This window comes from Saccostrea echinata, unplaced genomic scaffold, assembly GCF_033153115.1.
Source record: "Saccostrea echinata isolate AGI-Se365-2 ecotype Australia unplaced genomic scaffold, CSIRO_AGI_Sech_v1 ptg000001l, whole genome shotgun sequence".
Classification (NCBI taxonomy): Eukaryota; Metazoa; Mollusca; class Bivalvia; order Ostreida; family Ostreidae; genus Saccostrea; species Saccostrea echinata.
This window is the reverse complement of record NW_026889750.1, coordinates 49,307,501-49,321,899: the sequence shown is the minus strand read 5'-3', so window position 1 is coordinate 49,321,899 and position 14,399 is coordinate 49,307,501. Positions and strand designations below refer to the sequence as shown.

General features: G+C 35.1%; 1 protein-coding gene across 1 annotated transcript in view; it reads right to left on the bottom strand.

Moving 5' to 3' along the window:
- Window positions 1-2,374: 2,374 nt before the first annotated feature.
- The window catches only part of LOC133193814 (thioredoxin reductase-like selenoprotein T1b), a 12,160-nt gene continuing 135 nt past the window's right edge, over window positions 2,375-14,399 (bottom strand). Inside the window, exons 1-5 of the mRNA XM_061329750.1 lie at window positions 14,339-14,399; window positions 4,859-5,096; window positions 4,327-4,414; window positions 3,767-3,892; window positions 2,375-3,403 (exon numbers count right to left, since the gene is read on the bottom strand). The exon at window positions 14,339-14,399 is cut by the window's right edge and continues 135 nt beyond it. Coding sequence (XP_061185734.1) covers window positions 3,786-3,892; window positions 4,327-4,414; window positions 4,859-5,096; window positions 14,339-14,399 — 494 coding nt within the window. The 3' untranslated portion in view covers window positions 2,375-3,403; window positions 3,767-3,785. The remainder of the gene's footprint in view (window positions 3,404-3,766; window positions 3,893-4,326; window positions 4,415-4,858; window positions 5,097-14,338) is intronic.

Below are 14,399 nucleotides of genomic sequence, written 5' to 3'. Positions count from 1 at the left end.
TCAGTAAATACTATTTATCATTGAGTCAAATGCTGACTGACGTTTTTCATACTAATTGTTAGGCCATTATTTACACACTGAATTGTCGACAGATTTTTTCGTTATTTCCCGATCATGACAAGGAGCACACGGCGGGTGTGACCGGTCGGCAGGGGATGCTCACTCCTCCATGGTACCTGATCCCACTTCTGATGTTTTAGAGGTCCGTGTTTGCTCTGCTCCTATTTTGTATTGTTTAATGGACTTTTGAGCTTGAATACTGTTCGTTATCTCCATATATTTCATTCTAATAAAATTCTAGCAATATGTTGATTTTATTTTTAACCTTTCTATTCTTGGCATTTTTCCTTTTCTTTTTTTTTCCTGTACTGAAATCTATTCTGGTGGGGGGAAATTACACAAGATTTTCTTCAAACTCTTACGGATTTTCTTGACAAATGGCATAATATTATATTTAAGGAATCACTGTCTAGTTTGTTGGATATGCCAGGGCATCCACGATAGTTGGAAGCGTGGTATAATTTGCATACGATTATACAAATTACCCACGTTTCCATCGTAACAAACTTCCTTATTCCTTATATTTACATATGTAATAAAATTGTACATAAAGATTTTTAAAAATGCTGTCTAATAGATTTAAAATACATGAGGCACCTCATGTTAATTTCAATAGTCCCCGCCCACTGACGTCAGACACAAAGACAGCCGCACGAGACTGACAAGCATTTAAGGCTCCAGACCTTTCACTTGGCGAAATTTACATTCAGGTGTAATTATCAAGAAATCAACTCACCTAACTTTCAAAGAGTTATTACAGAGAAAACAATTTGAAATGTAAATATTTTCTGATATTTCATTGAATTCGTAGAGAATGTTTGGAAAATATTGTGGACACATGAAAGAGCAGATATAAAAACTGACCTATCAAACAATATGAACTCTCGTAACATAATGACGAATACTAACATTCCTGTTTTGACACTTTTCGTGGCTTTTATGAATGCAATCTGTACATAGTCATTCAACATACTTTCCATTAAAAAAAACTATGTAATTGTTCTTTACCATTCATTTCTTTGAGTAAACTCAAATAAAATAGCCAGTGAATGTACACTAATTTTCCTTTAATAATTTTTATGGCATCTGTTTACCTATCAATAAACGCTCCTAACCTGTAAGTCCTGAAGATTTCATAAGGTTTACCACTTCCGGATCAAATCTTATAACTATTATGTATCTCTCTCTCTCTCTCTCAATTTTGCAAATACATGTCTCCCCAGTAGGAAATCATGAGCACATTTCTTCTGCATTCAAAGCTGGAGGAAGATTAGTATCCTCATTAGTGTAGAATGTAAATAGATTTCAATCAAAAAAAATATATTAATGGTAATTTCTTAATATCAGGAGTACAATTACAGACCTAATGTATATGAAAATGTATCCACAATCATTAACTACATGCACCAGTTCTACAGATCTATGTGGATCTCAGGAACTCCTTGATAAAATATGGGGACAATGAACAATAATCAAGCTCAAAAGTCCATCAAAACAATACACATCAGGAGTAGGGCAAACGCTGACCTCCAAAAAACATGAGGTGGGATCAGGTGCCAGGGAGGAGTAAGCATCCTCTGTTGACCAGTTACACTCGCCGTGGGCTCCTTGTCATGATCGGGAGAAATGTCCATAGATAATCTAGTGTGTAAACAATAGCCAAACAATTCGTATTAAAATGTCAGTCAGCATTTGACTCAACGACAGGCTGTATTTGCTGACAAGGTCACTGTATCGACAAAAAACTTGCGAAATGATGACTTCAAACAAAACAGTTGATATCCTTGTTTCATCAACCTGTTTGTCAATAGATTGCCTTGTTTTATAAATTGTTCATACGCAGAGCTACTCTTGCATGTAGAATTAACTGGGAGATATAAACCCCATATGCAGGTGATAAGGGTTTATTGCTATATAGATAAGGGAATCTGAGGATAGAAAAGTTGAAGTCATCACGTTTATTATAAAGTTTTGTTGTTAGGTTACCACTAATGCCTTCTTGTAGTAAAATATCCAGACTCTGTGGTATCTTTTATTTCAAGTTCACTGGGATATATTGAGTCAACCTATGAATGGAAGTAACTTTTGTTAACTGATGATATGTCATCAATATATCTATATGCTGAAGGCCCAGCAAGTGTTTTCTTCTTATGCACTAGTTTTTTAATAAATTCTGCTTCAAATGAATACAAAAATAGGTCTGCTAATCTATCTATATATATATATATATATATATATATATATATATATATATATATATATATATATATATATTACATAGTTTTTAAATTTTAAATGACTAAAAACACATATATTTAAAAAAAAAAAACAAGTTTATTGAAAGGTAATAATTTACAAGCCTCCACACATCACAGCCTGCATTTCTACTCAAAGAAATTCTGCTTACATGTAATATACTGACACAAGTCATTAGCGAAATAGAACTTAAAGCTTGCGTATATAATAAAACACAAGAAAAATTTCACACATGAAAAACAAATTACTTCAACAATTTCATCATCTTTCTAACAGATGAAATTTAAATTTTTTTCTATTCAAAAATCATTGTATTAAATCAATCTATATATTATTCACCATTTTTAAATTAAACTCCGAATAATTTCTTCTAAATTCTGAAGTGTCAGAGGTGTATAGTGTGCATTGGAATGTTTGAAATTAAATTATAATTTGAGGATATAAGCTTTAATTCATTATCAATCAGAACAATACTACCTTGATGAATTTAAATTGATTTGAATAATTTGTAAGATGACATTTTATCGACTTTCTCTGCTTTAACTAATTACAGGGATCGAAATGTTGAAAGAAAAAATTCAACAGTTTACTCAAGACTTAGACTGTCACTATTACAGGTAGAGATGAACATAAGGAGGACTGATAAAGACCTATAATCACATTTACAATATCTAATTCTTCTATTTAACATTAAATTCACAAATAACATACATGTATCATGACATAATTCAAATGTTTATCATTCAGTCCACATCACTCAGAAATAATTCATGTCACTATATACATCAAACACACTCACTGAACAAAACTCCATTTCTTCAATGTGGTGAAGCATTGTTCTTTAATTACAAATGTTTAAACAGAAGATTCTTGATCACATTTTGTCAAATTGTCAGATTTTAGATCAGACATGAAAGTCGTCAGATAATACATCACTACTGATTAGTTGACAATAATAGAAGACAGATCCTGATTGGTTATCCAACACTCCATCAACAGCATAGCTGTTTGCAATGAAGGTTTTCATTGGTTCAGTTTCTGCTCCTCTACTACTGTTAGTAAATCAGGTAGCTTTGTTATTTGAAGACTGAAAAAGACAAACAAAAAGAATCAAAAACAATACCAGACACCCCTCACAGTTTTTATGCAAATATAGGGTAACTGCTTTTGAATATGATTATCAATTTGGAGTTGTGGAAACTAAAACTACACTGAAAACTGCAAAAAATAACAGATTAAGTTTTTATTATTTCTCTTTCTACAGCCATAAACTGCTGATTGTTCTCAGAGATGTTCAACATTCAACCAAATTTTACATGAAGACTGTACATCATTTAAAGATTCATTGGAAGAGTTAATATTTTCATGATTGATATGACACAGTGGAGAAAGTCATTCTATTTATTTACTATTTAAATTTCTACTGTTTTTTCATATCTCTTTTACATACCTAACATGTCAATATTCTCTTATTGCACTGGATTTGTGTATAAACGCATGTGGTTTTCAATGATCTGAAACATCTCATTCGGTTGGGGGATTCTCCCCGTTTCTAATTTTGACCACACAGGAACATCTGCAGAAAATCAAAAATTGTATAATCAAAACCATTACAATCTGAAATCATAAATGACTACTCATCAGAAATATTGTTTTCAGAAAATTCTTTGCTGCTTCTACATTTATTTTAATAACATGATTTTATGAGTTAGTTCTAGTTCTTCATTTATGTAATTCTTGATACTGTGAATAGTCAATACAAATCAGAACCAAATACAGTTGAACTTCAGTATCTCGAACACTGATATCTCAAATACAACAGATATATCGAAGTGATTTTGAAGTCCCATGTGCTTATTTCTTAAGTATTTTACCCTGGGTATCTCGAATCCTCAGATATCTTGAAGCATTTTCTCCCTCCAACAAGTTTGAGATAACGAGGTTTGACTGTATTTCTATCACATAACCATGATAACATTTATTTGTATCATTATAAATAGCTTCACAAACCATTAAATATGACTTCAAAGGCTCCAGTAGATATCATTTGTCCTTCAATAGCATTGCTGATAAAAAACACCATAAGGCAAGCATAAATCTGAAAGAACCAAAACAGATATTTATGACATGTATTATAAAGATATAATCCCCACTTCTCAAACATCTCCAGTAAACAGGCCATAGCAAACTTTGTTCAAATTATTTTTAGCACACTGCAGAATGAAACTCTCTAATATTACATAAGTTATATTATTTTCCTTTTCAATGAATTCAATTCACAACTCCTTATACTTCCATATAAATGTCAAAGAAAGAAATACATGCTGCACAATAAGATGTAAATTCTCTTTATAATATATTCTATTCATTAAAGTTGTACATTTAAGGTTTACCCAAGAAATACGAGTCAAAGCTGTATGTGATTCCTAATCCCTACAAGTTTCACATATATATTTGACACCCTCAACATTTTTTTAATCTTTTAACAGTTAGTAAGACTGCCATTGAAATATCTAGGAAAAATTTACAGCAAGCATTTTACCTTATTTTCTGACGCCCAGTTAAAAATACTAGGTGTCTCCATATTGAGATGAGGAAATGGGTTTTGTCCACTGACAATCATAACAATGAGAACAAGTTTGAAAATACTTAAAAACTGAGCAACTGCCGCACGACCCGAGGGTGGGGGGTAGTTATCACCCTGGATGTCAAGCGCTGGAAATCGCTCATGAAGAAGCTGGGCATACTGGTCAAAGACCTTCCTGTACCCTCAGGAGTAACTGAAAATAAAAATAATAAAAATGGTACAAATTTACTAATTTGTTTACAAAGATTCTCCATTCTTATGAACTAATATTTACAGTATTTATGCATTTCTTCTGCTTATTGGCACTCTAGTGTCACAGTGTTGAGACCAGTATTACAAGTTTACAATTATTGTTTCTAACAGTTAGTAAAAGTATCCTCCATTTCTTTATTGTGAGAATATGGTCTCATACATTTTTACAAAATGTCAACTGAACTTTAAAAAAAAGAGTATCTTCCCCAGGATTAACATAAACTTTCAAAAAGATCAATTCTAAGATGAAGGAGATGAAATGAAGCCGTCAAATAGTTTTTTGACTATTTTTACTTAACAGTACTGTGGAGTCGGTAGAACCTCGCACCATTAAAATCACATAAATCTTTAAAATTAACAAGGATATCGAAGACAAACTATTTACAAACTATTGAACATTTCGTTTTCATGTTTCTTTGTTTCTTTATTCAATGCAGTAACAAAGGAAAAATCAAAAATACCAACACATTACAAGTGACTTATGGTTCAATGGCCCCAACTCTGAGATTTTGCCAATTTAGATCACTGACAGCTTTAATTTGCCTAGTTTGCTTTTAATAATCTTTATGTAGTATTTCAACTTTAAAACACATACACCCATACATAGAAAGAATTAATATTAATTAAACCATGTTATCTTTAGATCCAAATACACAAACAAAAAAGATCATATTATGGGACTGTCATATAGTTAATATTTATTATATATTTACTATATGACAATAATAGACATGTTAATGGCAGAGTTGTGAATCTGTTATTTAATATGTCTATCCCTCTCTCTCTCTTATAGCAAAGGTAGTGAGCTCACTAGATTAACATGCAAGAACAAAGAAAATTTAAAATAAAATCGGCACATTTCTCTGACAATTTTTTGTGTGAATCTGTCATAGTGTGCTATTTTGTGTAAAGATATTTTTTGTAACTATTTAGGATTTGACTTTAAAGTTTAATTGACATTTAGGATTTGACAAGACTCAATCTGTTAAGATAATTATCTGTAATTAATGGCATATGGTCACTCGGTTTCAGCTTAAATAATTATCTGAGTGGTCATCATCAGTGACTCTATATGTCTCATTTATAATTATACTTAATTAACCTCTTCATTATAAATATACTGTTAGGAATTTATTCCACAGTCAGAATATTTTGGAACATTCTACGACACACTGCTTATGTCTATACACTGGCTAAATAAGAGACTGTCCACCAGTCTGCCAGTAGACTAAGTAGTGTGGCGGCTAAATTTATTTTATTATTTTAAAAGTTTATTTCACTTTTTATTTTATCTATCAACTAAAACCTCCTAATTCATACTTCAATTTATTTGTTTTGGCTTTGTTTTATTTGATCATTGTTTATACAGTAATTGAACTAAATTGTAACCTAATAAATTGTAAAAACTGTCTAGCTGCCTTCGAGTTATAGCTCTATGCATATTCGATCTTGGTGTTGTTAAGCCTAAACATAGGCTGACCCCCTGTCTCTTGGTTAGGGCAATGTCAGAGTTAGTTCCCCTTATCTACTGGTGCCCTGTACCTCGGTGACAGATGTGGTGGAGAATCCGGGTATGCATTGTGAATTGATGCTATAATTAGAAGGCAAAAGTAGGAATATTTTTGAGGCGCTGAAAATTAAGTTTACAGAGATGTACCTCCAAGATGAAGATACTGGTAAATCCACACATAAACAAAGATAAGTACAACTTTATTCATGTTCTTTCACTCTTAGATAAGTGAGAAATAAAGGTACAGAAATTCTTTGTGTGGAATTGGTAATGTTTAATTTCTTCATTTCATCTCTAGTACTTTTAGTCAGTTGAATGTCAGTAAATCTTATTCAATTTTGAAGTATGCTGACCTTCTGCAAATGCTTTAGTTCATATAGAAGGATAATACATTTCCAAAATTCTGACTAAGATTTCATAGTTTCAGACTGACAGTCCTGATATAAACATAAGTCATGGGCAAAAGAAGAGCGTCAAAAGGATGGTGCTGTGGAAAGAAGAGGTGTTCAAGGATTTCCAGTGTGACCCATGGGACCCCAGAATGCCAATTCACTGCCTCAATGGAGAGGAACTTTGTAGAAGTTAAGCTGCAGAATCTTCCTGTCAAATGTTTAATTGACAGTGGAGCCTCTATTAGCTGTATAAGTCAGCATCAACTACAGCGACTTAAACCAACTACAGCAATAGACCGATCCACAATAACGAGTGCAGTCGGTGTTTGTGGAGAAGTACATCCCATTCTAGGAGAAACGGTGCTAGAAGTCACTCTTGGACACCACACAGTGAAACAGAAATTCCGAGTTTTTGAAACACTTCATGCAAGAGCCATTTTAGGACTGGACTTTCTATGTGAGAACAAAGTACAAACAGATTTTGAAAATATGACACTGACTATTCCAATTCAGAGGAAATCATCAGGAAACAACAAGAGCGGAAGTACCCCTCATGTTACCATAGCAACAATTCGAGACAATGGTATATTTACAGCAATGGCAAAGATGATCAACTCCGTAATTCTTCAACCCCATTCAGAAACCATTTTGCCAGTTGAAATTCCAAAATTTCCACCATGCACAACAGTGATTCTAGAGCCCTGCCACAAACTTCAATCCAAGTTTCCTATAGCTGGAGGAAAAGCCATCTCTTACATTGACGAAAACAACATTGGCATTTTCAGACTCTTAAATCCTACAAGCCTTCCAATTTATCTAAGGGCTAATCTGCCAGTTGCTTTGGCACAACCTGTGAATTTTGAAAATGTCTATCCTGTTGAAGAGAAAGATCCAGCAATGTTGTGCAGTGTGTTTGATGACATCAAAAATCCTAGCACAGACTGTGAAAGTGTCTTGTCAGACTTAGGAATAAATCTAGATTCTTCAAATTTGACTACAACTGATCGACAGAAACTTTGCAAGTTTCTGTCACAAAATCAGGACATTTTTGCAAAGGATTTATCCGAACTTGGAAAGACTGACATGCATTACCATACCATCCATACCAAGGGTGATAAAGTTGTCAGTTCTGCGCCATACCGCCAGTCTCCTCAGATGCGTGCTGAGTTGGAGCGGCAGCTTGAAGAAATGGAGAAACATGGTATCATAGAAGAATCTACATCACCATTTCATAGTCCTGTGGTGCTAGTGAAGAAACGCAATAATGAGTATCGGTTCTGTGTTGACTTTCGTGCTTTAAACAAGATTACTGAGCCTCTTTCTTTTACCATTCCACATATGTCTGATATCCTTGACACACTAGCTGATGCCAAGCCAGAAATATACTCAACACTTGACCTTCGATCTGGATTCTGGCAAGTTCCATTAGACCCTGCTACAAAACACAAGAGTGCTTTTATTACCCACAAAGGCGTGTATGAATTCAACAGGTTAGCCTTTGGCATGATGAACTCTCCGATGACTTTCCAATGTCTGATGACCAAAGTCCTCAGGAACCTCAATTTCAAAATTGCTTTAGTGTACATTGATGATGTTTTAATATTTTCAAGGAACTTTGATGATCATCTACACCACCTTCACCTCGTATTCTCTAGCTTACGCAGTGCTAATCTAAAATTACATCCCTCCAAATGCAAATTTGCACAGAAAGAAGTTAAATATCTTGGACACATAATTTCAAAACATGGAATTAAAGTCAACCCAGAAAATACAGAAAAAGTGAAAAATTTCCAAATTCCAAAGACTGCCAAAGATGTGAAAAGTTTCCTGGGAATGGCAAACTATTACAGGAAATTTGTCAAGGATTATGCTCGCATTGCATCACCACTTACTTCGTTACTGAAGAAAAATGTCAAGTTTCAATGGACACTGAATTGTCAAAGAGCCTTTGACACTTTGAAAAATGCCCTCATCACCGCTCCAATCCTTGCTTTCCCTGAATTTGACAAACCATTCATTCTGTCAACAGATGCTTCTGAGCATTCTACAGGATATGTGCTAAGCCAGCTTCAGAATGGAAGAGAACATGCAATAGCCTATGGAGGAAGATCCTTGCGTGGAGCTGAATTAAAATGGCACATCACAGACAAGGAAGCTTTAGCTCTCGTTGAAGGAGTTCAACACTTCAAGCACTACCTAGCCAACCAGGAATTCACTGTGTTTACTGACAATGTATCTGTGAAGTACTTACAGAAGATCAAAGATTGTCAAGGACGTTTGGGAAGATGGAGCCTACTACTTCAGGGATACAGCTTTAAAATCATCCACCGTGAAGGAAGCAAGAATCCAGCTGATTGCCTATCAAGACAATTACACAGCAATTCTGATCCATCAGTTTCTTCCGATTTAAGTGAACATCTTTACACTGTTAGCCCCAAAGAATACACAGAAACCATATTATTCTACCAAGGAGAATCAGAAGAAAAAGTAATTGCAAGTTTACAAGAAAGACCACCTCAAGAAGAACTTGATGAAAATCACATTGAACAACATCAGCAAGAGTGTCCTGACTTTAGAGAAATTTACAAGTACAAATTAACTCGAGAAATCCCTGATGATCCAGCTCTGGCAAGAACCATTGTAGCTGAAGCCTACAACTTTGAACTAGAAGACGGCATATTGAAACATTTCTATTCCAAACGAGGCAAGAAAGTCCCTGTACAGGAGCGTTTGGTGAAGCAAATTGCAGTTCCTCGCATCCTTCGTGATGATGTTCTGAAATCCTACCATGACTGTATTCTTGGTGGTGGACATCAAGGGTTTGAACGGACATATGCTTCCCTCCGAAATAAATATTTTTGGCCTTCCATGTATGATGACATTAAAAGATATGTTCAGACTTGTGAAACCTGCCAACAGTGCAAAAGGAATTATGGAGCTAAACGTCCACCTCTGAAACCTCAGATAAGTGATGACATCTTTGGACGATGGCACATGGACATATTAAGTGGACTTCCAACTACTCCAAACAAACACAAACATATTCTTCTTGTAGTTGACAGCTATTCCAAATGGTCTGAAGCATTTCCTTTGCGAACACAAGAAGCAGGTGAGATTGCAAGAGTTCTGTATAAGGAGATAATATCAAGGTATGGAGCACCAAGGACTCTCATTTCAGATCGCGGGAGGAATTTTGTTTCCAATCTTGTGAAAGCTCTATCAGAGATGTTCCAAATCACAAGACATTTAACAAGCTCCTACCACCCGCAAACCAATGGATCTGTTGAAAGAATGAACTCCGTCATTCTCCAAGCCATTCGCAGTTACGCTATGGGTCAGCAAGATGACTGGGATGATCTTCTACTCCCAGGGATCCTTATGGCATACAGAGCCACTCCTGCAACTCAATCTACAGAGTACTCACCATTCTTCATGCTCTATGGAAGAGAGATGTGCCTGCCTATTGATACCGCTTTAGTTCCCAAAGAACATTTAGCTCAGGATCACAAAATATTTCTTGGACGAATTTTACAGAATTTAGAAAGAACCAGGAAAATTGCATCCAAAAATATTGAACTTGCCCAACAAAAGAACAAAGAGCGCTATGATAAAACAGCCCAGGAACCAGAATTTTTCCCAACTCAGAGAGTCTGGCTATATTGTACCAAAGTTCCTGTTGGTAAAGCTCCAAAATTACATCGCCGATGGGTTGGTCCATATTACATCACCATGGTGAACAGACACAACCACACATACAGGATTCGAAACTGTGCCAACAACAAGGAGGTGAAATCACTGGTGAGTGCCCATCGTTTAAAGCCTTACTATGATCCTCTAACCAGGCCAACTAACCCACCTCCAGAACATGTCAATGACAACACTCAACTAGATCCTGATGAAATTGAACAACCTAGAGATCAACTTGCCAACCCTCCAGGAAGAGTGAGAGCACCTGCTTTGCCAAATAGGACCAACATTCCTAGACAGGAAAATAATGGAAGACAACGACAACAACCACAGCAAAAGAATGGAAACAATAATCAACAAAGAGCACCTGCTTTGCCGAATAGGACGAACATTCCACGACAAGAAAATAATGGAAGACAAAGACAACAGTCGCAGCAAAAGAATGGGAACAGCAATCAACAAATTCGACCAGGAAATCCACCTATTGCTGATACCAAACCTTCATGCCAGGACTGTAACCGTGGTAGCTGCACTCCATTCCGTGAGGAGATGATTGACCGTCTCTTGGCATCCAGTAGAGGAAATGGAACCCTTTACTACAAAGTGAAGTTTACAACTGGAATCTCCGAGTGGCATTTCCCTTGTAAAATTCCATCTAAACTAGTGCGACAATTCCATTCCGACAGAACTATGAGCGGGAAAAAGCGAAAGAGACCCCTACATCATACCAAGCATAAATTCTTCGACAAACATGACCAACAACCCAAAGAAAATGTGAATAGTGGTAATTCTCAATCAAATTCAGTGAATGTGCTTGATTCAACTGGGGAGTCCACTACCACAAAATTCCAAGGTAGAGAAGAATTGTTAGCCATACGCATCATGAGAGACCGAGCATACTTCCTCATTCAGACTGGTTCTTCAAATCCAAAATGGGAACCAATGACGTCAGTTCCATCACATGCATCAAAGTTCTTAACATACATGTCTACAAAATTAGAAGACTTGCAACTACAACAAGATATTGACGATCTTCGCAGACAACACCTGAGAGAACCACCTCCTGAACCGTGGCAGTTTTGTGTGGGGCGTGAAATCCATGAAGTTAGATTTGACCCAAAGACTGATCCGCAGTACCTTTTGAGCCATGACAATCCGTCTATAGGTCCAAAATGGGTCAATATTGAATCTCTTCCCCCAAGTATTGTTGCCTCTTTCTTTGAAAACTTCAAGGATGATTATATACGACAGATCTGCTCAGATCATACCTATGAACTTTGTAGCCAAAAGTGTGACATGTATTATGTGTAGTTATCCATGTATTCTTTTCCAAATGCAAAGAAATTCATTTGCTTAATTCCATAATACTCTCAAAATTTACAATTGTCTTTACTGTTACAGTAGTTTTAAGGATTAGTATGAGTGCACGCATATTAATTCTTATTCCTACTACTTTTGGGAATTAAATTTCAAGAGGTAAATTGTCTTGCTTTTGCTCATGAATTTCTTTTCATAAGTCTAGACTGTGTACATATAATCAATTGATGATGTTAAATGATACCATTTTATTGTTAGTACAGCATATTGTATGTTTGATGTGTTCTCAAATATATACTTTTTATAATGTACATATTATGTTTGAGGACAAACATTTTCGAGTAGGGGGGAATATGTCATAGTGTGCTATTTTGTGTAAAGATATTTTTTGTAACTATTTAGGATTTGACTTTAAAGTTTAATTGACATTTAGGATTTGACAAGACTCAATCTGTTAAGATAATTATCTGTAATTAATGGCATATGGTCACTCGGTTTCAGCTTAAATAATTATCTGAGTGGTCATCATCAGTGACTCTATATGTCTCATTTATAATTATACTTAATTAACCTCTTCATTATAAATATACTGTTAGGAATTTATTCCACAGTCAGAATATTTTGGAACATTCTACGACACACTGCTTATGTCTATACACTGGCTAAATAAGAGACTGTCCACCAGTCTGCCAGTAGACTAAGTAGTGTGGCGGCTAAATTTATTTTATTATTTTAAAAGTTTATTTCACTTTTTATTTTATCTATCAACTAAAACCTCCTAATTCATACTTCAATTTATTTGTTTTGGCTTTGTTTTATTTGATCATTGTTTATACAGTAATTGAACTAAATTGTAACCTAATAAATTGTAAAAACTGTCTAGCTGCCTTCGAGTTATAGCTCTATGCATATTCGATCTTGGTGTTGTTAAGCCTAAACATAGGCTGACCCCCTGTCTCTTGGTTAGGGCAATGTCAGAGTTAGTTCCCCTTATCTACTGGTGCCCTGTACCTCGGTGACAAATCCTTCACAGAAATCTTTTGTTACCATGATTCTATATGATAATAGCAAATATAACAGACCTATAGTAACTGGGAGATTTAGTTCTTCTAGAGAGCTTGAAAGAAACAAAAAATAACTGCATCTTCTCTACAATGCCTTTCTTTGAAGAATTGCACTATTTAGATTCTGTTATAGAAATGGAGTCAGTCTAGAATGTCAGTGTTTCTCATTTTGTTTGAAGAGGCAGACCAAAGTTACAACATGTACAAGAGTAAGCTGTGTAAATTACACTCGCCCCAATGGTCACACTCATGAATGCAGGACGGTTCGCCCCGAAAGACCATTTGCGCTGAGATGTTTCATTCTAAGACGATTCGCGCCCATTCCTTTAATTAAGGGATTTAATTAGCCCTTGTTAGTAGTAATTATTAAGTTTCTAGTGACTTTGTATCATTTTTAATTATTTTAATGACTATTCCGTATTACCATTTCAGTCTTTGTTGAATAAAGTATTACCATGCCAAAGTTTTAACATTTATAAAATCATCAATATAAAACAGTAACAAAATCGTAACATTGATATTTAAAGAAACAGGAATCATTGCTTCTGCCTAAGAATTAGTATGCCATTTGGTATTGTTCAATTGTAAGTAGATACTGTAAGGATTCTAAAATTGAATACAGAGGAATTTCAATATTTATGTGTTCAGTAAGTCTGACAAACCGATACACGAAATATTGTAATATTTTGTTTAATGAATTTACTGATCTGAGATGTCTTATTAGATTAAATCCGGCGTGAAACGTCTCAGCGCGAAAGGCCTCTAGGGGCGAATGGTCTCAGAGCGAATCGTCAATAGGGGCAACACATCCCGTTACCACACTCATGACACTGTAAAACATGTTAGTGACCTTTTCTTATTTTCTTAAAGTAGGACCCAATGTCGATAATATTGTTAACTACAGCCAATACTTTGTGAATAATGCTATAGTTGAACCCCCCCCCCCCCCCAATTCTTTTAAAAGTAGCTACAAATATATGTAATTGGAAAAAGTCTTTGGAAGGTTAAGAAGTGTAACGCAAGAGTGTGACAGCATGGGAATCTATCAACTTGATAAGAATTTAGAGTAAGGAAATTGGATAAATATTTTCAGAAAGTGATCTTTTTCCTGTATTGACTTTAATGTTCGATTACAATGTGATTAAATCAATGGCAAGAGCCATCAACGCAGTTGTGAAAAACTGATATTTTATCTTGCGTAATAAATTCATACCAAAACAAAAATTTAAGGGTCGGTCCAGCAAATTTAGACAGTTTGGGTGCCTTAATATCCT